We start from the raw sequence: 21,491 nt of genomic DNA, 5'->3' as shown, positions 1-21,491 counted from the left end.
CCTTTTGATCGGCGTTGTCCACCCGCGACGTCAGTTTTCCGAGAGACTTCCCGAATCCTCGTTTGTTAGGGAAACGTTGTCGGAGCACCGACACGAGCGGGGACCGAGAGCAGTCTTCCACATTTTCAACGCGTGGAACGAGGAAAAGGTCCGGGTTGTCCCGTCCGTTGGTCGTTTATGCATTTCCGCTCAGCTGGATATCGAGTACGCTCGTTTCGACCGCCCTCAAAGGAAACCACAGTACAGAGACGGTCAGTCTCGTCTAATGATGTGGTCGAACTTCTGTCGAACCGAGCGAAAATCGACGTGTCTCCACATTTTGATTGTTGCCGGTCGCATCGTCGAGCATCGTGTCCACGAAATCGAGGCTCCGCCGCTCCACGCCCATCGAATCTCCGAGTTTTTAACGCTACTCACGCGGGACGCTGTAAAGGGTGCTCCTCTCGGGGGTGCGACTTTGTTTACCCGTCGCACCGAGCCTCCACCGAAAGCGCATAGAGCCAAGCTCCGAGCGTCGACGCTCGGACATTCTAATTCTTTGCAAACGCGGTCCAGCTTCGTACACAGAGAAAATAAATGTTCGTTCAGAGATTCTTTAAACTCTTTATCCGAACAAGGATATCGCTTGTTGGCTGTTTTATTCGAACCAGAGAAACACGAGCGAACATTTTATTTTCGAGTCGGTGCGAACGAACGAGTTTCGACGAGTACGTAACGAATAATACATCGGTACACGAGAAAAGATACAACATAATTATACGATACGATTAAATTAACGATGAGAAGTAAACGAAAGTATCGCACTCGCTTGGTACAATTGAATACATAATTGTGAAACACGTTTGCCAGCGTTCGCGTCGATTCGTGTCCGAGAGCATCGTCTTCGCGTCGATGCGTCGACGGAAACTTTCCCGTCGGAAGATTTCTAGCCGAACATAATTTCTGTATACATCGGGAAGGATTTGTCGATGGTTAAACGCGATTGCCGACAGAAAAGTTTACGAACGGTTACGATTTTTGGAAAGTTGCAACTAGAAAGCGTCGAGAAACAGTGCCAAGATGTGCAGCAGCGTTCGATAAATTTCCGATTCGAGGAACATTCTGCGACGTTCTGCGATCCGTATCCTCGAAGAATCATGCGTGATCGATTTCGGAATCGGAAAGCGAGAATATGGGAGGTGTCGAACTGCTGGCAATTTTGTCATCGTCCTGCGACCAGTAGAAGTTGAACGAGGAATCGCTCTGCACGGGTTTCTGCATCTGTTCAAAATCAATTATTAACCGGTTGTTGGCCAGCTGTTATTGGAGAGTGTAAATTTAACACCGCTTTCACCGGAGCGGTTAAACGAATTCGGTAAATTGTCCGGTAAAAAATATGGATAAGGAAGGTATTCGACGAACGTGAAAATCAAAATTACGGATACGGACTCGTTGCCTCCTCGACTCGTTGCCTTGCCGTCTTCTTCGTTGCCTGGACCTCGACGGTTTCTCCAGTCGCCTCAATTTCAGCCGCACCTTCCTTTCGGTCAATACCAGGTTGTCGGTGAATTGTTTCACGACGACGTCCAGCCGTCGGTCCAACGACTCGTCCGAGTAGCTGCTGTTCGAACCGAAGTCGTAAGTCGGCAGTAAATTCGGTTCCGTCGCGCGACAGTTTCGTCCCGCGCGACCAATCTTTAAAGAATCTCTAACGCAAAGAATATGGTCGCGGGAGCAATCGGTCAACAGCACCCCGGAATCGAACGACTCCGACACCATCTTGAACGCGTTCTTCGTGGAACTCGATCGACGTCGACGAATCCGTGCCAGACGCGAATCGACCGTCGCCTCGTCGAGACTTTCGCCGCTGCTTCGAAGGATCGGATCGCTTTTAAGTAAAAAATCGTACGGGGAAGAAGTCGATAAAGGCGAGATTTCGTGCGCGCGGTTGCGCGTCGCGAAGGTGTTCAGCGGATGCGTTCCAAGGATCGTCGGTAGGTAGAAATTCGAACCGACGCGAGAGAAGTTCGAGAAGGAATCGTTGCTCGCCGAACAGAACTCCGTCGACGAACATTGGGAGCAATCTCGATCCTGCGACAGGGTGTAATAGCTGCTTCGCGAGCGACTCGAACTGGAATCGATACAGCGAACGGAGAACGAGTACTTGGAATTTTCCTCCGAACGCTTTGGTTTCCGACGTCCGCTCGGCGATTCCTCGTCTTTCCTCGTCCACGTTGCCGCGTCGGACGCGTCCTCGGCCATGCTGTAGTGGATCGTGCCATCGGAAGAGGTCCGATCGATGCTCGGAGTCGGTCCGGCGAATCTTTCGGAGACGTCGAAACCGTCTTCCATAACGTACTCGTCGAAAGAAAAATAATCGTCGTAGTCCTCCTCCAGTCGCTTCTTTATATTGCCGAGAATTATCGTTTCGGACGACTTGTCTTCCACTTCGATCGAATTCGCGAGGAGAACGACTCCGCTGGCGTTCGAAGGAGCTCGATTCTCGTCGACCTGTACTTCCTTGGAAATTTCGGTCTCCGACGGTTCCATATCGTGGCACTCGTTCGTTAAAATCGTTCGGATCGTTGCGACCGATCGGTCCCGTTTCGCGCATTTCCAATGGATCGTCGCCGAATCGCGATCACCCTCGCTTCTCGAATACCGTGCTTCGGAGAGTCTCCGAGTTTCCGAGTTTCCGCTTCCGTTTTCGTCGATCGACGCGTTCGAGCGACGCTTCCCCTTGGTTCCCCACGGATCCAGGTTCAAGTTGCTGTCCTCCCAATCGAAGTCTTCGCTGTTAGCCTTGAAAATGGTTTCGACGTCTCGGGGAAACGGCGTTTTCGTCGAAATCGGAGCGGATCTTTCCTTCCGGTTTCTCCCGCATATTTTCTTTCGACGATCCTTGCGACGAGCGTCGCTTTTTCTCGACGTCTGAACGCCGACGCTTCTCTTCGTTACAGAAATCGGCGAATCTTCGTGCTCGAAACGCGCGTCCCCGGAAGCGTTCGATCGGCTGGACGAAACGGTGCGATCGATTCTCGAACTCGATCGGCCGTCTTTCGAGTTTACCTCCTCGACCGTGCGACCGCAACGGCGATCCTTATTCCTCGCGTTTCGACGATCTCGAGGATGTTCGATGTACCGTTCGTCGGGAAAATTTGGTCTCGCGACGCTTCTCGAGAAAGCTTGCGCGTCGCGTGGTCTTCCGTTCGGTGATCCACGGTGCTTGCATTTACACCGTAGAGTTGCACGGCTCGATTCCTTGTCCGTATCCCATATATTTTTGTTGGCGAACTCTTTCGAACATTTTGAGACGATGGAAACGAAGGAGCCGAACGCGCACGCGTTCCGGTGGCAATTTTCATCGCGAACAAGCTTCGAAGGAGAGCGGAAATAGCTTCGATATCTGTAAATAATCGCGCACAAATTAGATAACTTTTCACCATAATTTGCATATTCTAATATACGTGTCATACCTTCGAACAAGATAGGCCAGGTATCGCTTCAAGAGTTCCTTGATGGTGATCAGCGAAAAGTAACGTTTCCTCGTGTCTCGACGATCGGGATGCAAGCCGATGGCAAAAATTTTCGGTACCGCTGGATTGAATTTCACCGAGATGCTCGCGTTCGTAGAGACTTCGGGTGCGTCTTCGCACTTATAATTGCAAAGACGATTTATCGACGATAGAGGACACCAGACTTCGCCGTTGTTCGCGCGTTGACCGAAACGGTGGGCTCGTTGAAAATCACGCTTCAGTCGATCGATGTAAAGGCAGGCCATTTCCAACCGTGATCGATCTCTTCGTTTCCAAAATCGTTGGCATCGCCGACGCTTTCCTACAGGAACGATTCCTTTAAAGGCTCGCCCCACATAAAAAACGACTTTCCATACGGAAATTTCTCATGTCTCGTTATAAGTTTCCCGTCGATTTAACCTTTTAAGTTTTCGTTCCAACGTTTTACCATCGAGAGATTATCGAAGAGAAGGCACGCGAAGATCTGCACACACTCACAGAAGATTGGTCGCATATCCCTGTTTTGTCGCGCAAATAGAATCGCAAGTTGTCTCGCGAGCTCGTTAAATCACATTTTGCCCGTTATCGAAGATCCGCGCGACCGAACGTAATCGTTATCCTGACAAACGAATCGCACGATTGTTTTCGATATCGTCCGTCGTTTGAAGTTGCCCGTCGCCGATCGACGATATACTTTGATTTTCTCGTATTTGCAACGTACGAGAAAACAAAAATAATTACGAATACGTGCGAACGGCAGGGAGTACTTTAGGATGCTATGCGGAGTTTCGCTTCGTCGACGGTTCTAACGACGATAGAAGTTCTAATTGTTAATATTTCTATCGACTGTCTGAAAATTCATAGAATGGGATATTTAATAGTCGAACGATCGTTAGCCATCGTACGAGATTCTGTCGAGTACCCTACAGGGATGCACCGGTTAAATGAATTTGCGTCTCTGTAATCAAAGAGCCATCACCGTGCTGACAAAGGAGTTAATGGAGAGCTATGAAATTCCCTCTATGATACTGTCGACGAACGTCGTGATGTTAAGTCATGTGCAACGGAATGCTTCATCACGTACTCCAGGTAGTTAGGACATGCATTTAATATAGCTCGCCTCTGCGCGCCGATCTACGCTTCTTTTGCCTTACACGAGCAAAATTATCATGTATCGTCCGACAAACACTCGCATAATTTGACTGCGCGCATCGTTTCGCTCGTTTCCGCAGTAATTTCGCCGAACGAACAATAATGATCTTCGCGCAAGTCCGTTTAAACGTTCCTATATTTCTTCGCCGAACGAACAGGAAAACTTCGATGGCTCGTTAATTTTAATGGCTCTTCGAATTTCGTCGATTCGCAAGATATCTCGATAAACGCGACCAACGTCGCTGCTGCTATGTTTTATTCTCGGTTTTCTTTTCGTTTTGCGAGAACGGTAAGGGTAGCGATCGCGCAAGGAAAAACAAACTTAAAACTGAAAGAAAGAAGGCGAACAAAATGAACTTAAATGTAAAAACCTTTTTTACGCGAACGGAGATGCAGCGTACGGAGAGCAGCGTTTAAGACGGTCGGCTCGAACGCGGAACAAAATAAGGACACGATTTAGGCTATCGAAGAATCCATAATGATCGCAACCGATTCGTTAAACTCCGTTTGAAATCGCCGCGAGCGCGCATTCTTTACCGAAATAAAAATATCGCAGCGTCATCGTCAGCGCCAATTTGTTTGCGATTCGTGACGAGGCGAGGGTAAAAATTTCGGACAAGTTGATTCCGTGACGAAGCAACAAGTGTACGAGAATGGGGAAGTAGAAGCAACAGCGATGAGGTGAATGGTAGGGTGACGGGGGTAGAAAGGAGTGGGAAAGAGAGAGAGTGTAGAGAGGGAGGGAGAGAGAGAGAGAGAGAGAGAGAGAGAGAGAGAGAGAGAGAGAGAGAGAGAGAAACAAATGAAACACGACGAGAGAAAGGTCGAAGTAGTACGAGCAAAGAATCGAGTCGACACGAAATGCATCGCGCTTTGGTAGCTATGCGAAGGCATTCTTTACTTTCCAACTTGATCGTGTTAGAAACTTGGTGCCACGAAACGATGTACAAATAATTTAGCACGTTTTCGGCATAAAGCACGCGGCATGTAACGCTTTCTCACTCGACGGACAAACGAGCAGCGCTTTTCGAGAAAGTACAAGGAAACGTTGCAGATAACGAAGCACCCCGATGCGTCAACAGGGATCGAGTCCACCCCGCTCGACATGGTACACTTGCTTTTACGATTGCGAACCGATTCTTCGAGCGCAAAGGGTAAACGATACTTTCTTGGAAAAAACGGAGGGATTTCTATCCGGATAAATCGTATCGCGTTCGGAACAGCGCGGTCCGGACGATCGTCCGGCTCCGACGAACGGCGATTTTCCGAACTCGCGGAGATCGAGGAAGGTTTTCCAGCGTTCGCCTTTCGTTGCCGAGCTTGCGACGAAGTTTTTCACATTCAGATTTTTTATCAGAATCGACACGGCGCGCGGCGGCGCGGCGCGACGGAAAGTTTGAGGCCAAACGCTTCGTGCGACCTCGCTGGAAAAAAGTTTCGACACGAGATACGCGCTACCAGTCCCGGCACACGCCGTTCCGTGTCATTCAATATCTGCCCTTAGCGCGACCTGTTCAATGATTTCCATGATTATTTTAACGTTCTGCCTCGGCCAGCGTTCGCTTCTATAGCCAAAGGAATCGCAGATACCTTTTCTTGAAAAAATCCAGAGACGTTTCGCTCTATTCGCGTACGCGTTTATTTCCAGAGAAACGAAGAGTCTTCGATTTATTCCCTTACGTTATTATAACGTTGCAACTTGATTTCCCACGTACGTATTTGTTAACGTAAAAGCGGAGCTTGTATTCGTGGCAATTTGTGGAATCGTTGGACGATCGTTGCGCGCGGGGGTGCACGGTACACGTATAGAAAGAAATCAGTTCGGTTTGATCGTTGCCCGAGAGCTATTCGCGAATTATCGGGGCAGATTTACTGAAACTTTTTAACGTAGCCACGTCCGCCGGACCGTTCGTTGGTCCGTTTAATACCAGGTTTCTGGGTTAGCCAACATTTATGCTCCGCGGCAGCGAGGCATTGCTCGCGATGTTATCCTTTTTTTTCGTTATCTACATCGGCTCGTTCGATAAATTACAGTGCACGAGGTCCGAAGTGTAAGCGCGAATAATATAGTCCGCCCTCGCGTGTAAATTACGCACGCAGAACATACAACGGCTGCAATGCCAAGCGATTTCCTAAGAATTTGCTAATTGACTGCTCGTGCTGCCATTACGCTCGGCGGACTTTTATCCGATATGGAAGGAGAGACTTTTGCCGGGATTGCTTCGAACGTCACGAAGCCGAATCGTTTACCCGCGCCGCGCTTTCGTTTCCATCGTTCGACGACGACGCGTGGCCAACGACACCGAAACCAGTTTCGCAGTTTCTCTCTTCTCGGAAAGATAATCGGCCAATTTGTCCGATAATCGGAAGTTGGGCGCGCAAGGGTTGGCGTGGGATTTCGCGCAAGGGATGGCTCGGAAACCCGCGTATCCGAGCAATAAAATAAGTCGAGCGGGCGAGTTAAATTCTGTCGGTTAAAAATATTTCAAGCAAGATCTACGATAAGATATTCGAAATGATGGCTATCCGAAAGAAACCTGCTCGCCGATGAACAAATCGTTGCACCGATTTTTAGGTATCATTACGCGGGAAGAAGTATAGGGTCCGGAGAATCGTAGAAACTACGAAACAGAGTTGCACGGGTAGAAAACACGAATCGCGAATAATGTATTCCATTCTGATATGCGAACTGCTCACGCACGTAGAACGGAACAACGTCGGTCTAATGTTAGATAATTACGCGGTAATAATTAGTAATTGCGCGCGGATATTCGAGACGGGGGACGAACGAAACGTAACCTATGGGAGAGGAGTGCGATTTCAGAACGGTTACCATGCGTGATTTCAGCGTGATCTCGGATCGTAAGATGATTACATGGCACAACTTTTTTCCTCCTGTAATTCGATGGCCACGCGACGCGTCGCGGCGCCCGACTCGAGATACGATTAACGTTTTCGAATATTTATCGAAACTCGTTTCTCTCGCGACCTTCTCTTCTCGTTGCACGGGGCTGCGAATAATTGTGGACTCGTTTTTTAAAAATAAGGTCGCAACTGTATCGAAAAGGGTTGTTCGTACGTAAACGAGGAACGACGAAAGGAACGATAACGTCTCGTCGCGCCGGTCAAGATGATTTTCATAGAAAATCTTAAACGAGTTCCTTCCTGGATTCGTTTCGGTCGGCGGAAGCATTTTCGGTATCTTTTCATCATCCGGCGAGCTCATCAGTGTCTCGCCGGCGAAGGCTATCGCGGGCTTTTCAATTCTAACGACGCTCCATTGTTTCATCGAACCGGTTCAGGCATTCAACTTTTGGTACTTTTCGATCCGTAGCCCGGTTCCCATAGAGCCGGGGTTCCTGTGGGAACACGCTTCTCAACGATGCGCACAACCACCGATTCCTGTGGGAAATATCTTCACCCTCGCGCGTACTACGGATCGCTATCAAAGGGGCTTCATGGTGTGCAAATTGGTTTACACGGTCGGTGTTTCGCTCTCGACGCACCGTTCGCGCATCCCCATAAAAAGAAAGCCACGCTCCGATTCCGGCCCGACCGGCACGCGTGCTGCTAATATCGCCGTTCGACGAAATTAAAAACCGGTGTCATCGATACGCGCGCTCATCCCTTCCGTTCGCCGCTCGATTTCTCGCCCCGCCGTCGCCGAGGAAGAAGAGTCTTCGCGATCTTTTCACCGGTGCTTTCGCTTCGAATAAAATCAGCCCGGGTCCGCGGTGACAAAAAGCGGAAACTAAAAGGAAGCGGAGAAGCAAGGGGACGTTTGCGCGATCGCGCCGGCGACGATTAACAAGGTGACAAAGCGCGTGGCGCGGCGCGACCCTCGATCAAACTCGTTTTCCAATTCGGCGTTCGTCTTCGCCTGTTACGCGTAGGCGGCGATCTCTCAGCGGGGACACGGAGACATTCGTCGATTATTGTGACTCACGATCGGCGTGCCGCCATTCCGTATAATACCGTGGAACGGAGAAACGGTCGCGTGCGCACGTATGCGATCGTATGCGATCGTATGCGTACGTATTCGGCCGCCTCATCATGGGAACAACAACAGGGGCACGGATCGCCGGAGAGCACAATGCGCCATAGAAGCTAGAAAATTTGCGATTTCGACGCGTGCACGACACGTGTCGGGCCGACCTCCGGCTAGATTAACGAACCTTTCTCTCTATCCGCGTTGCTTTCCTTCTTCTCCCCGCTTCGTTTTCCCCGACAGAAAATTTGCCGCGATCGTGTCGGATCGATCGCGTTCAAAGTACCGCTCCACCGCTTGGGTTACCGAGAAAATATTTGAAAAGGTGATACGAGTACGCCCCCGGTGTACTTCCGCGTACAAGTATCCGAGTTCCCTTTAACCAAACCGAGAGGTCTCGATATGTAATTTCGCGTCACCCTGTAGGTACGTGCATGTGTACACGCATGCACAGGTACGCTATACAACCACCGTAACAACTAAACACACGCGCTTTCCGTCTCGTCGCAAGGTCTTCTCGACACGTTTGATCAAAGCGACTCGCGTCGCTCGACCGGCTTTTCCGGCCGACAAGGGTTCGATGGAAAGGGTCCGAATCCGCTAATTTTATTACGATCTTACGGTGTCTTTCGGTCTCGCTCGGATCCTCCTTAACGAAGTCCAGCAGCCCTCCGTTTCGGTAACTCGGATTACGTGGTTGCCGGTGGATCGTCTGCGAATAAATCATGATTTTCGACGGAAATCGGAGAAATCGGTTCAATTTGAAAATTGTTCGTTCCAAACCATCCCCTACGCGACAACGACATCCCATGTCGCGGCGCGGCGCGTTCGAGTATCTTACGGCCGTACGATATTCGGGGAGCTGCGCTCGTATACCTGCAGAGAGATCGGTCCGGCAGTTACTTCTATAAGGAATAACTTCGTTACTTCGAAGAGGAGAGGTCGCGCGCCGGCTCCGTTTAACCCTATTAACGGCGCGCGTACGCTGCGCTTATTTGCTGGATATTTGCTCGGCCGCGCCCCATCATCCGCTACCTTGCCACTCTCTCCCTAGATCCTCGTTCTCTCGATCCGAAGTGTACGCGTTAATTACTGTATTCACGTACAATCCGAAAGGGTTCCCGGTGCACGCTAACTTCTGAATAGTGGAGCTAATACACCGTCGTAATTCGTTTACAGGGGAAACAGCAAGTGCCGCGGACTATTCGCCGAAGAAAAGTCGACAAAGTTGCGCGACTGCGCTCTTTCCCCGCGAATTTCCCCGCGAATTTCCCCACGAATTTTCACTGATTAAAACCGTGCGACCAAGAGAGAGAAAAATTAACGGCCGGCGACAGCGTCGCGCCCGGGTACACGCGATGCCAAACAATTTTAGGGAATTGTTGCGCGTCCTACGTCCCTGTATTCGTTCGAAATCCTGTCGGGAATCTACGCTCGTGCTTTTTCTCGTACCTCGTTTCCGGCTCTTTCGGAGATCGATAACTTTCGGGCTTCGATCGATCCTTCTCGCGAGAAAAGCTTGCCACCAACCCGAGGAACCCCCTCGAGAGAAATTTTCAGCTCCTTTTATTATCGGCCTAAATTCAAATTTCTTTGGAAAGCACCTAACAATTTTTTTACAGCTGATGCTGTTTCAAAGATAAATACACAACTGGAGGAACACTATATAACGATATACGCGCGCAACGGGTGGTTTCGGTTGTACGTCGACGGCGCGTACTCGATATTTATTAAGATCTCTGGAACGATTAGTTCTTGCACGAGCAGAAGTATTATTTTCGATTTACGAGTTCAAAAAGCGTCGATATTTGAAAGATCGTATCTCTGCGCGAACGCGACGATCGTAACGGGTATCCTATTAGCTTTATCCGTTTCCAGAGACTCGGCTCGGCTCTGAAAAGAAGCCGAGACACTGCCGCGTCCCATTAGCAGACATTTCGGTAGTTGATCGCAGGTTTGCTATTCATGCCGAGAATCGGGGAGGATTCTTTATTCTGGATTTTTCTTTTAGAATTCCCATTGACATCGCCCGGTTCAAAGCCAACAATGCCCCGGCGACGCAAGCAACTGCTCTCTAATGAGCGCGTGTCACCGACAGAAGTACACGGGGCATTATGCGCGCATGCCGATCATCGCGAAACCTAAACGCTGCGCACAGAATGCGTTTGCACGCGACGATATTGGAGCGCGGTGGTACGGTAATCCCTTTTTTCTGGCCAAAAGTTCATTTTCAACTAATAATATGGAAGACGGATTTCGGCGATGGTTGGACCGCGACGCGCGTCAGCAGTTGCATCGGCAAGTATTTCGTCTAATTCTAAGCATTTTCTAATCTATATACGTACACACAAGTAGTACCAAATTTGCAACAATTCGCGCTTCGAGTAGACTTGACAAGACCGTGGAAATTTCAACCGCAACCTCCCGCAATTCGCGATAAAACAACGAAACGGCGTTGCTTCGCTTTCTTTTTTCATTTCCGAGCAAAATATTCGTAACGCGCGCAGGTGCGCCTCGGTAAGCGTAACATATTCGATCGATGAACGCGTCGCATTCGTCATTAGTATGAATCACCGACAAACTTTCGAATGTAAAACTTGTGTGTTTCGGGAATTTGCCGGTCTGCGGCGGTTTAAATATGTACGCGCTTAAATTCGATCGACAACCGTGAAAGCCGGGATCTGTAATTCCAATGTTCGAGTTCCGAATTTGGGAATTCGCGATCCTTAAAAATTAACGAGCTTCGTTGCTTTCGGTGGCTTTGCCCGAACTATACTATCTCGCAACGTTTCCTTTCCACTTTTGTGTACCAGGAAAAATTTTCGTTTAGGAAAAGATCGCGGATGCGACGCGATCTGCGCGATAGGTCCCGAAGTCGGTAGGAAACAGCTGACACTTTACGCTGCATAGCGCATAGCGCATGGTGCAGTCGGGGCGATACGCGCACGTGGGAATATCGGACAGAATTTGTCTTCGACGCGCCATTAGACCCACCGATTCGATTGTGCGACCGTTACCGTTGGTTCGAATTCTAAACGAATTTAGGGTAACCGGGGACGCCGCTGTAATTAACGCATCGATGTTCCCTCGAGGCTCCCAGCAAACAGCCAGTTGTAGTCCCGTGGGAACTATACTACGCGTCCAGGCACCGATCCCCGCGCAACGTGCAACCTCGAATGCAGGAAGTTTACAGTTTATTCTCGAAGGAAGACCGTTATCGTTTCAGAAGGGTCGTACAATTACAGAATTCTGTCGCTCTCCGTATCGGCCATTATCGGTTCGATCTCCCTTGCGCGACGTATTCGCTTTCCTTGTACAGGGTGCCCCCGTTCGTGCATGGGCGTTTTCGAGATTATTTTAAGGTCGTTTTGCTTTTTTTACGATAAACCTATGTGTTTGGTAGTCGAATCGGCTATCTAAATCGAAAATGTATCCATGGACCGTGTACGAACGACAACCAGGGTCTATGGATCATAAAATGCTGACATTTGTTGTTGTTGCATTCGTATCGGAGGAAAAGACTCGTTTCGCCTCCTGGAAAATTCCTCGCGGAGAATAAACGTATCATTTCGCATACATTTCACGTACATTTAGCGGAAACACCCTGTACAACGTTGTTCGAAACTCGCGCTAAAAATCGTGTACGAACTTTCCTCGGTACGCGATAAACGCAATTTGGCCGAAGTAAATAAACGCGTCTCGATCGAGTTCGTTTTTCGTCGGATGTCCCAGAAACGAGACGAGTTCTCAAGCATCTATTATGGCGAATCTATTTCTGTTGACGCCAGTGGTGTAGGAATGCGTCCCTTGGCACGGAACATACATGACCCTGACAAAGACCGCTCGATAAACACCGTAAACGAGATCAAAGATCCAATTATAGAATTCTTTTGTCAAATATTACCTCCGCCTTTCGTAGAGAATTTTTTTTCCGAATGTTCGAACAAGTCCGAGAAAAATGTGACTTGCGCCGCTATGATTCTAACACGCTCGTTTGTACGGTCGAATCTTTAGTTTTTATATCGAATTTAGATGGTTTAACATTTCAAATTCGCGGCTTCGTTTTCGAGGAAACCGAATTTAAAAATTCGTCGCGTTCGAACGCTGTTTCGACCGAGCCACAGGTCGCGTCGGACGAACAACATGCTTTAACTTTACGCATATCAAATGTATTCCGAGTGCCGAGAAACGTGCGAAACATTTGATTTTACAGTGCACGAACGAGAACGATACGAGTCGAATCCGCGTTTCGACGATTTCAGCCCTGCGACAGCGCGACAGCCGGCGGCTCGAGTTTGGAAAAAGGTTCGGCGATTCGCGTGACCCTGAGAAACGAAAGAGAGCCCGATGCAACGCTGAATCAACGCGTAGTAGCTTGTAGAACTATTTCAAAGCATCGTGTGTCATTGCGTGCATGCAATATTTAGCCGTATCCCCTACCGTTGGATGCCGGCGTCGAGTGAGTCAGTGCGACGACGTCAACGACATCCACGACGACGCGACGGCACCGGCTACGTCTAGACACCATCGCCCACCGTCATCGTCACTGATTTGTTCACCGTACTTCTGTTCTCGCTACCCCCTGAAACGGGTGAAATCATTCTTAAAGCCGAACCGTAGCCGCGCGCGCGTACGCGACGCGCGGCCCTCTCTCTTTAATTCGTTTCCGTTAATTACGGTTGTCTCGGTATCCGGTGTCTCGGCGGTCCACGCGAACCTCCTTTCGACGTAAAAAATTTGAAAATCGAACTCGGACCGCGGAAAGCGGTTTTTTTCCGGACCGCTGCGCACGGCGTGACAAACGCTTCGAACGATCGGGCGGCGTTCGCGAAGTCATGGGTAGACGAATTTCGGTGTTTCTTGGAAGACCATGCGGACGAACGAGCCACGGTGTAACTATAGTAACACGATGGCTCAGGTGAATCATAGCCGGTATGCCATGCTATCGAAAGTTTCGCGTGGCACCCCACCGTTGAACGCGTCCGTTCCAACCGGGTGCGTAAAGACACGCGTATCTCGATAATTATTGCGGCGACGTATGCGCCCCGTCGTGCCAGGTATGCGATCGATCCCGATAAACAACGAACTCTCGAAATCCAAACAAGTTCGGCGATGGATCGCGCGTCTGCGCGGTGTTATTATAACCTGCTGTTGTTTCCTCGAATATCGCAAACTCGTACATCGAATTTCGTCGGGCGTAAGTACATGTGTAGGTGTGCTAGACTATCCAGTTCGATACACGGGTGAGTCATTTCACTCTTTCGCTTTAATTTTCCTTGCGTCCCGTAAACGAATGTTTCGAACGAAAGCTGTTCGATGGAAAAAACAAGAGCGTAGGAACCGTAAATCTAGAGTCGCCCGTCGCTTCGGTTTCAAAAACTAGCTGCTCAATCCGTTAACCGGGCACGAGGAAACCCGAAATTTGCGCAAACATCCGGAGAGACGCTAGAAACGCGCGGACATCCGGGCTCGTCGCGTTTGGAATACAATAGATAAAAGGAAGGGCGATACGCGCGTACGCGTTAACGCGCAAAGAATCGATAAGGGATGTTATAGAGGCACCGGCTCGTACCATGCCGAATAGAGATGCTGGGACACGGTAGCCTGCTGTATTTTAAACGGTAATTTTACGAGTCCTTGGTCACTGTAGTGATTTCATCCGTTGAACGGCGGAAGGGCGCTAACTACCCTTATATCTACTTGCGACAGAAGGGCGCGTGCTCTCCCCCGGTCCTAAACGCATCTTGAGCGCCTCAACAGGTCCATGAATAAGTTAGGGCTCGACGCCAAGTGTCGAAGACGTAATAGATTTTTCAGTCCCTGTGCACTCAAGGGGGACGAGGGTTCGGTTCTGGCTTTCCTTCAAAATCGAGTAAAGTATATAAGACCTAATTTCCTCTTTCGCGTCGAATCCTCCAGGAAAAAAGCTCTGTTTCATCTTCCACCGCCGCTGTCACCGCCTAATGGCTCTCGGGAACACCGATTTCTCGCGATCTCCTTCCCCTAATTTGCTCGAACGATAACAGGTAGCCGCGCGTCGAACGACCGTTTCGACGATACCCTTGAAACAGAAAAAGATTGATTTTATTCAAAAGTTCAGGCTAGAATACCCCCTTAAATAGAATACCCCCATTCGGTGCCGTCCGCTTCGCGGTGCAGCTAAATCAGGCGCGCGAAATCGGTAGATTCCGAGAAGCTCGGTTGCTCCGTGGACCGGTGACATAGGCCTCGCGAATAAATGCAACAGTCGACATATCTATGCACGGAGAACCAGATTACCGCATCTTCTCTCGTTCGATTCGACGCGACAGTGCCGTAACCGTTCAACGCGAATTCGGTTTTAATTATACCACCGCTACCGATGGAAAGACGAGAAAAGTGTATCGCCCGTTCAAAAAGTGACATAACCATCGCGATAACGACGCGCGCGCGCGCGCGCGCGGTAGAACGAATATATCCCACGATTTAATATCGAATTCGTCGGAAATTTGCCTCGCAATCTGTTTCGGAACGAAACATAGCAAGCCAGGCAGAAGACGCGGGGGCCGCAGGAAAAACCGTTTAAGAGCCACTTTCGATGCAAATTCATTGCAGCCATTTGCGTCGCTACCCAATACATTCCTCGTATCCAAGTTCGATCTTGGAACAGCGATCGATTTATTTTTCCAAAGTTGACGCGAAGCGGTTGTTATTTTTGCAACCGAACATCTCGAACGTTGAATTCGATCGACGATCGCGATGCAATTATCGTGCAACGACGCGTCGCTCTCGATCGTATCGTAAAGCGTCGTATTAAAACGATGAAAAAGCCCGTAGGCTGCTATCGAATAATGGAAACTCTCGAGCAAACGTAACGATTCTTTGGTCGATTGATTATTTTTGCTCCTCGCGGTATCGCGCCGATCCTGATCGAATCCGAAAATACGTCGCCGCGATGCACGAAATGTCACCAACGATAATCTTGTTTCCGATTGTGCCGGAACAAATCCAGGTACATCTCCTCGATAATTCATCGGTAACTACTTACACGTGACATCGTGACTGCGTTCTGTCCAGCTGTTTTCGTTATTTTTACATCGCGTAAATATAATTTCGACGGACGATTCCGAATCGATCGTTCGAGAGTTCACATTTCATCGATCTTTCGTTTCGACCCCTTAATTAATAAAATCTTACGGCTGCCTAGGCACGAGATACCGGGATCCGTATAAATCATAGTCCCGACATAAGTACACCATATGGCGAATGTTCAAAAGGTCTGGCTCTCGCATCGGAGCGATAGAACCGGCAAGGGCTGTTCGCACGATCGAGTGCGACGCTCGGATCTCTGGTCGAAATAAAAATGTCCCTCGTCGATCGCGATCTCGACAGTTGCAAAATAATAAACTTACTATTCGTCGTTTCGACGGGTCTGCTCGATCCGACGTTAAAGAAGAAATAAACAGAAAACTTTGTGTCAATACGCGAAGTTACGATTTCTGCCCCGAAATGCCACGCGCCCCTTCTTTTAAATAACTAAAACTGTTGTCCGAGGAAAGTTTCGCCAGATGTGTCATTATCGTTGGCGGAATTTTATAAAAGTTTTCATAGATTGCCCGAGACTGAAAAGACCGCGCGGGACATTTTATCCGGTGTCGGTTGAAGTTGAAGTTGAAGTTGAAGTTGAAGTTGAAGTTGAAATTGAAGTTGAAACAGCGCACGAGTACCGAGGAAAAGAATTCGAGCGCGCGATCGAACGAAACAAAGGTGCATTCGGAATGATTTAATCATCGACGACAAGAGGGAGACGATAGGAGAGGAGTACGAAAGACGGTCGAAGGCGAGAGGAAGTCGCGAAATCGATTCGATGCCCGTAATACGCGTGCCGATTATCGATCGATACGATCGAGTACGTATTCAAAGACTTGCCGCTATCGAGCAACAACCAGAATTTGTAGCTTCGTTTCGGACGAGATAGACCCAATTTACGCGGAAGGGTTCAGGGAGAGCCGGGAGCAACGAGAAATATATTCGCGAAAATGTATCACCGTGTACGCGTTCGTTTAGCCGAAACCCCTATTCTCACCTGCCTTTCGCAGCGCAACCACCCCGAATCTTTTCGTGCCCCACCCGTGTTTCCCTCGACTATAACACGGCACTCCTATGAGCCGAGCCCCCCCGTTTCCCTTCTGTACGGACCGAAGCCAGGTGATGACTCACCCCATGAGTCCACCAAAGGGAACCCGTTACACCTTCTATAGGGTTTTTGCGCGAGTGTGCGACGACTTTTTTCTCTTCGTCCAGCGATTCTTCAGAGGCATTCACGAACGCGCGCTCGTGCACGCGCGCGCCCCATAATTATGCGCGCGTCGCTAGACTGCGAATTGTTACGCGGATATGCATTTTTATAGAGCAGCTCCGAGGAATCGGAACCGGATAGAATGTTGCTTCGCGCGCGTCCATAGATTCGATACACGTATGTATGCACCTATCAAGGTACAATGTTCGGACACCGCAAAATTTTTACTCGGTCCCGTTACAATTCGCTTCGTAACGAGAAAAGACACATCGTTCTTCGATTCTCTCTTTATCTCGGCCCGTCGGGACAAAGAAACGCAAATAATAGGCAAGCCGTGGCTCGCATGTTTCTTAAGGCCACCGGGCTGCTCGAGCGCGAAGACAGTGAAACCTGTTTCTCGGTGGTCGCGTGCCCCGTCGTGTAGCACCTTGTACGTAACCAGGTTCTATTTACACGGCGAACCCTAGACCGAAGACTCGCCCCAAGGAAAAGGGACCCCGTAATCTTTGCTCCATTCAAGAGAGCGCACCCTTGCGCTCCGTCGAAAACAACTCGTCGAAAGGAATGCTTCCCCCGCGACGGAAGACACGAGTTTCGACGTGTATCGAGGATTCGTGCGACACCGATCTGTTGGAAAAAACGAGCAGCGCGAAGCTGGTTAATATATTTGTCGGAAACGCGTATCAAACATCGAATTAAACGATAGATTCTTGGTAATCGAGATAAAAGAGTGTCTCGAATAGGAAATGAAATTTCGCCAAATAAAATATTTTATTTCGATCGTTCGAAACAAATTGCAATTGTGTAAAAAATATAATTTACTTTTTTCGACTTTCTACTCTCGCTGTATTCGTCGTGGAAGCATCGGCCGCGACACCGACTCACCCTTCGAAGGAAATGAATGGAAAGACAAAAATCGAAAGGAAAGAAGAGAAGGCGCCGAAGAAGGCCTTTAAGTTACCCTACGTAAGTATTCGAGCGTATTCGCCTTACATTCGTACACGGGCGACTTTCTTACGTGAGCGCAAGTCATGAATGAAAAAGACGTAACACGACCGGATGTGAGAAACCGTACGCTCCCAACCTTCGTGTTATCGTCTATGTTTCTGCCAGGGTTGGGCATCGTTCAGAATTGCTAAAAATGATTCAAGGAAAATTAAAAACGAGCGTGCTCGGGTGCTCGGTCCTCTACGCAACGGTCGAGAGAATATCCGAAGAAGAGCGATCGATTAACTCTTAAAACGTACGATTTAATCGCTGAATAAAAAGGTATCGGCGTAAAGCGATCGCAATTCGCCGATTAAATTCATCGAGGAGTAATTGAAACACGCGCTGTTCCGATTCATGCCGATCGTACTAAACAATCTAGGTCGCGTCATGCCGACAGTTGTCCAAAAGCAACGCATCTGCTGGACGCGTGCTCTCGAATAGATTTGCCCAGGTGTACAAACGATCCCATCAGATTTTTCTCCATATCGGTTCATTAAATCGATCCCATTAACCGGTTGGTTCGTCTTTCTCGATTACTCGCGAAGAAATATTCGACGCGATTTCAAATCTAAATTTATCTCATTTTAAACAATCAATCATCGTTGTAAACATTTTGGATAACGGGCGAAAACACCCGAAGCAGAATCATCCTAATCCGTGTCTTCGCGAGAAGGTAGTACAGGGTGCGAAGAAAGATCGTTGCGATCGATCGTTACGATATCCGAAGAATAGGCGAGGAAACTGAAACTGCTGTTGCGTGTTTCGCAGGAAACGAGAATAAGCAATAGAAAAAGTAACGAGCGGGACCCTTTTATTGAAACGTTGCATGCGAAACCGCCGATCGCAGGTGTATTCCTCCGTTTTCCGGTAGCGACGTTATCGTATTACATATAATACGCGCCGGTAGACGTTGAGTATGAAATTCTTTCGTCTCGTGCAGCGTTAAAGACGGAAAGAAGGTGAGCAAAAAAGTGGACCTCTGTGTACTTTACGAGGCCTTGGCAACGGCTAACTCCGATCGTTCCTACATCGACGAATCGTTAACGTTTCGTTTCTCCCAAGCTTGTCGCTGGAGCCGAGGATTCCGTTTACGCGCGCGTATGCAACCGAATACATTCGGTTAAAAACAAAGAAAGGTTTCGGATCGGCGTCGGCAGATGATCGTTCGCGGGCATGGTTAAACAGCGAGGAAAAAACGGAAGAGAGAAGAAAACTGTAAATGGACCGAGGCAACGTTGAAGCGATGTACCAGTTCTCGGAAAGGCGATACTGGATAAACGATATTTCGGCAAGTATTTGTCTTCCCTCGCGGATACGGTAGCAGGGATTGGAGCACCGCGTCGCCCCTGTATCGGCAGGGACCGGTAAAGGGGAACGACGAGGGATCGAGAAGCAGGACGACGAGGGAATTGAAGGGAAGAGAAGGGCAGGCGGCGGCGCAGCTGCCCGAACTCGATGTCACAGCTTTCCGACTTACAATGCGAGCCGCCACAATGCATGATTTTCGGCATTGTTTGCATCCTAAGGCTGCACGCGCACGGCCACCACCAATGGATGCATTCCTGCAGCCCCGCGTGTCCCGAGTCCAGAGTCCGGAGTCCGGAGTCCCGGATCCCGAGTGGCGCGTGGCGTGTGCCACCACTCCAGAAGGAGAGATCGACACGAGCCAATTCGTTTCTTCGGTCTAGCAACCACCTCTCTCACCCTTTGCGCCGATTTCAATGTCGCTGCTAAAACCCTATAAAAGGGAAGGGATTCCCGTATGTCTGGGACTCTCTTCCGACCCTCCGACCGCACCCCTCGCTTTTCAATTTTCCCCATTTTTTTTTCTTTTTCGAAGGTGTCCTTGGTAATGAACCTTCGCCTGTGGCCGAGTTTCAAGCTCTTGTAATTGGGCAGCGAATTTTCAGTATTTGTAGCGTGCTCGCGAACGTGCGAATTAACGCGAATAAGAGAATAACCCTTGAACACGGGTAAGCCCGTAAAAGGAACAAATGCGATAAGGAATAATGGGCATAATAGAATAATGGATAATAGATAACACGGAGAGCGTCGATATCGATTACGAGACGCGATCGTTACTCTCGAGATACCGAGATCGAGACTTGTTCATTGAGAATATGTTCTGAAAAATTGACGAATAAAGCTGAGAATTATTAGAATCGTACGGTACACGTTAAACGCGTGTGCAGCGAATCTGGACGCATTCGTGCTATAGTTTGCAACGGTTGAGAAACACGTTTTCGATCGTATCGTTCGACGTAAAAGGGCAACTTCGATGAGATTTAATCCAAAGTTCAGGGTTTCTCGTACCGCTTCGGTTCCCCCGATCGATTTTTTTGCATTCCTACTTCTCGGTATTAAAAGCAACGAAAAATGTAGGCGGCGTTACGGTCACGCGCCGCACCGTGGTCGACAATTTCGCCGTGGTCGTCGCAAAACGAATTCGGTTATAAATCGAATAATACGAAACGCGCGAATGCCTCGAGATCCGAAGGCCATCGATCGCCTTGGCGCGAATCATAAAGCGTGCAGTTAATTGACTCGTACGCGTAGCTATTACCGGTTATCATCCGAAGAACACGTTTTACGAGCGCGAAACGACGAGCCTCGTCCTTCCCTAAATTAACCACCTGTTTGGTGTTTCTGGCGCGGCCGTGGCTCGATCGCGGTGATCGAAAACGGTCGAGCTCGTGTTCAGGCTTATGCTCGTGCCCGTGCCCGTGCGTGCCGCGGATGGGACTCGAGCACCACCGATAATCGGACCGAGATACATTTATCTGCATACTAAATACGTATCCAATCAATTAATAGCTAAGCATCGTAATGCCGCACGCGTTTGCACACGCTAACAATAAGCCATATGGGCTACGATGGGACGAGGCGAACGCTCTCTCCTCCTTCTCTCTCGCGCGCTCACCCTATCCGCGCGTCTCTATCCATCCATCTATCCGTCTCTTTCTCCCTTTTATTCGAACACAAACACACATTTTCTAATTAACAGAAGTAGGATTTGATGGAGATCGAGATAGGGAAATTATGCCCCGTGTGTCTTATTTACCAGAACCGAACGCGTTTCGTTAGCCAGAAGGTCTCAGCGTCCTCCGCTGTATTCGCTGTATTCGCTGTAATATTTGTTTTCCCGCGTAATTCCATCGTCGAGAAAGAAACGGAAAGACTTTGCAGCCGCTACGATACGCGCGATGAAAATTCCACGCACGCTTCGAGCGTGGATAGAAACGAAGTTTGCCCAGCTCGTTGTCAACTTGTACTCTAATCTCAGAAATATCACAATATCCGAATATATCGTTCCGTGACAATATTTGCAAATAAGACGTCCGACCGGGTCTGAAACAAGGCGCGCGTTGCACACGCGGAAACCTGGATATTGGCCGATTCGCAACATTACGCGGCGGTAATAAATCGAGATTCCCGTCCAGCGTTCGTAATGTATTTACATAGATCGAGAATAATCTTTACTAGTCCGTCAATATTTACTCCCGCGTTGGGGCTCGCTGCGGATCGAATATATTATCGAAGGGAAATGTTTAATGCCCATTCACGGCAGTCCATCAATATAATTGCACAG

The 21,491-nt window shown here is 49.0% G+C and overlaps 2 protein-coding genes across 5 annotated transcripts in view; both read right to left on the bottom strand.

Moving 5' to 3' along the window:
* The window catches only part of LOC117224571 (uncharacterized), a 46,770-nt gene that overhangs the window by 4,224 nt on the left and 21,055 nt on the right, over positions 1-21,491 (bottom strand). For 2 of the 3 annotated variants that reach the window (XM_076526828.1, XM_076526830.1), the window contains exon 12: positions 14,523-14,695. The exons of the other annotated variant lie outside the window; for it this stretch is intronic. The gene's annotated coding sequence lies outside the window, so the exon portion shown is untranslated. The remainder of the gene's footprint in view (positions 1-14,522; positions 14,696-21,491) is intronic. 3 annotated transcript variants of the gene reach the window in all.
* Positions 592-14,516, bottom strand: LOC143258729 (uncharacterized). 2 transcript variants are annotated; one of them, XM_033477607.2, is made up of 5 exons: positions 14,207-14,516; positions 13,075-13,216; positions 3,456-3,816; positions 1,429-3,385; positions 592-1,260 (listed from the first exon to the last, which is right to left on the bottom strand). In XM_033477607.2, exons 2-5 carry the CDS (start codon positions 13,160-13,162, stop codon positions 1,135-1,137), a joined length of 2,532 nt encoding a protein of 843 aa, XP_033333498.2. In that variant the 5' UTR covers positions 13,163-13,216; positions 14,207-14,516; the 3' UTR covers positions 592-1,134. The 2 variants fall into 2 exon arrangements, with proteins under 2 accessions (XP_033333498.2, XP_076382930.1); XM_076526815.1 differs by lacking the exons at positions 13,075-13,216; positions 14,207-14,516 and having other exon boundaries at positions 3,456-9,249.

This window comes from Megalopta genalis, chromosome 16, assembly GCF_051020955.1.
Source record: "Megalopta genalis isolate 19385.01 chromosome 16, iyMegGena1_principal, whole genome shotgun sequence".
Taxonomy (NCBI): domain Eukaryota; kingdom Metazoa; phylum Arthropoda; class Insecta; order Hymenoptera; family Halictidae; genus Megalopta; species Megalopta genalis.
The sequence above is the reverse complement of the archived record's forward strand: the minus strand, read 5'-3'. Positions and strand labels throughout refer to the sequence as shown.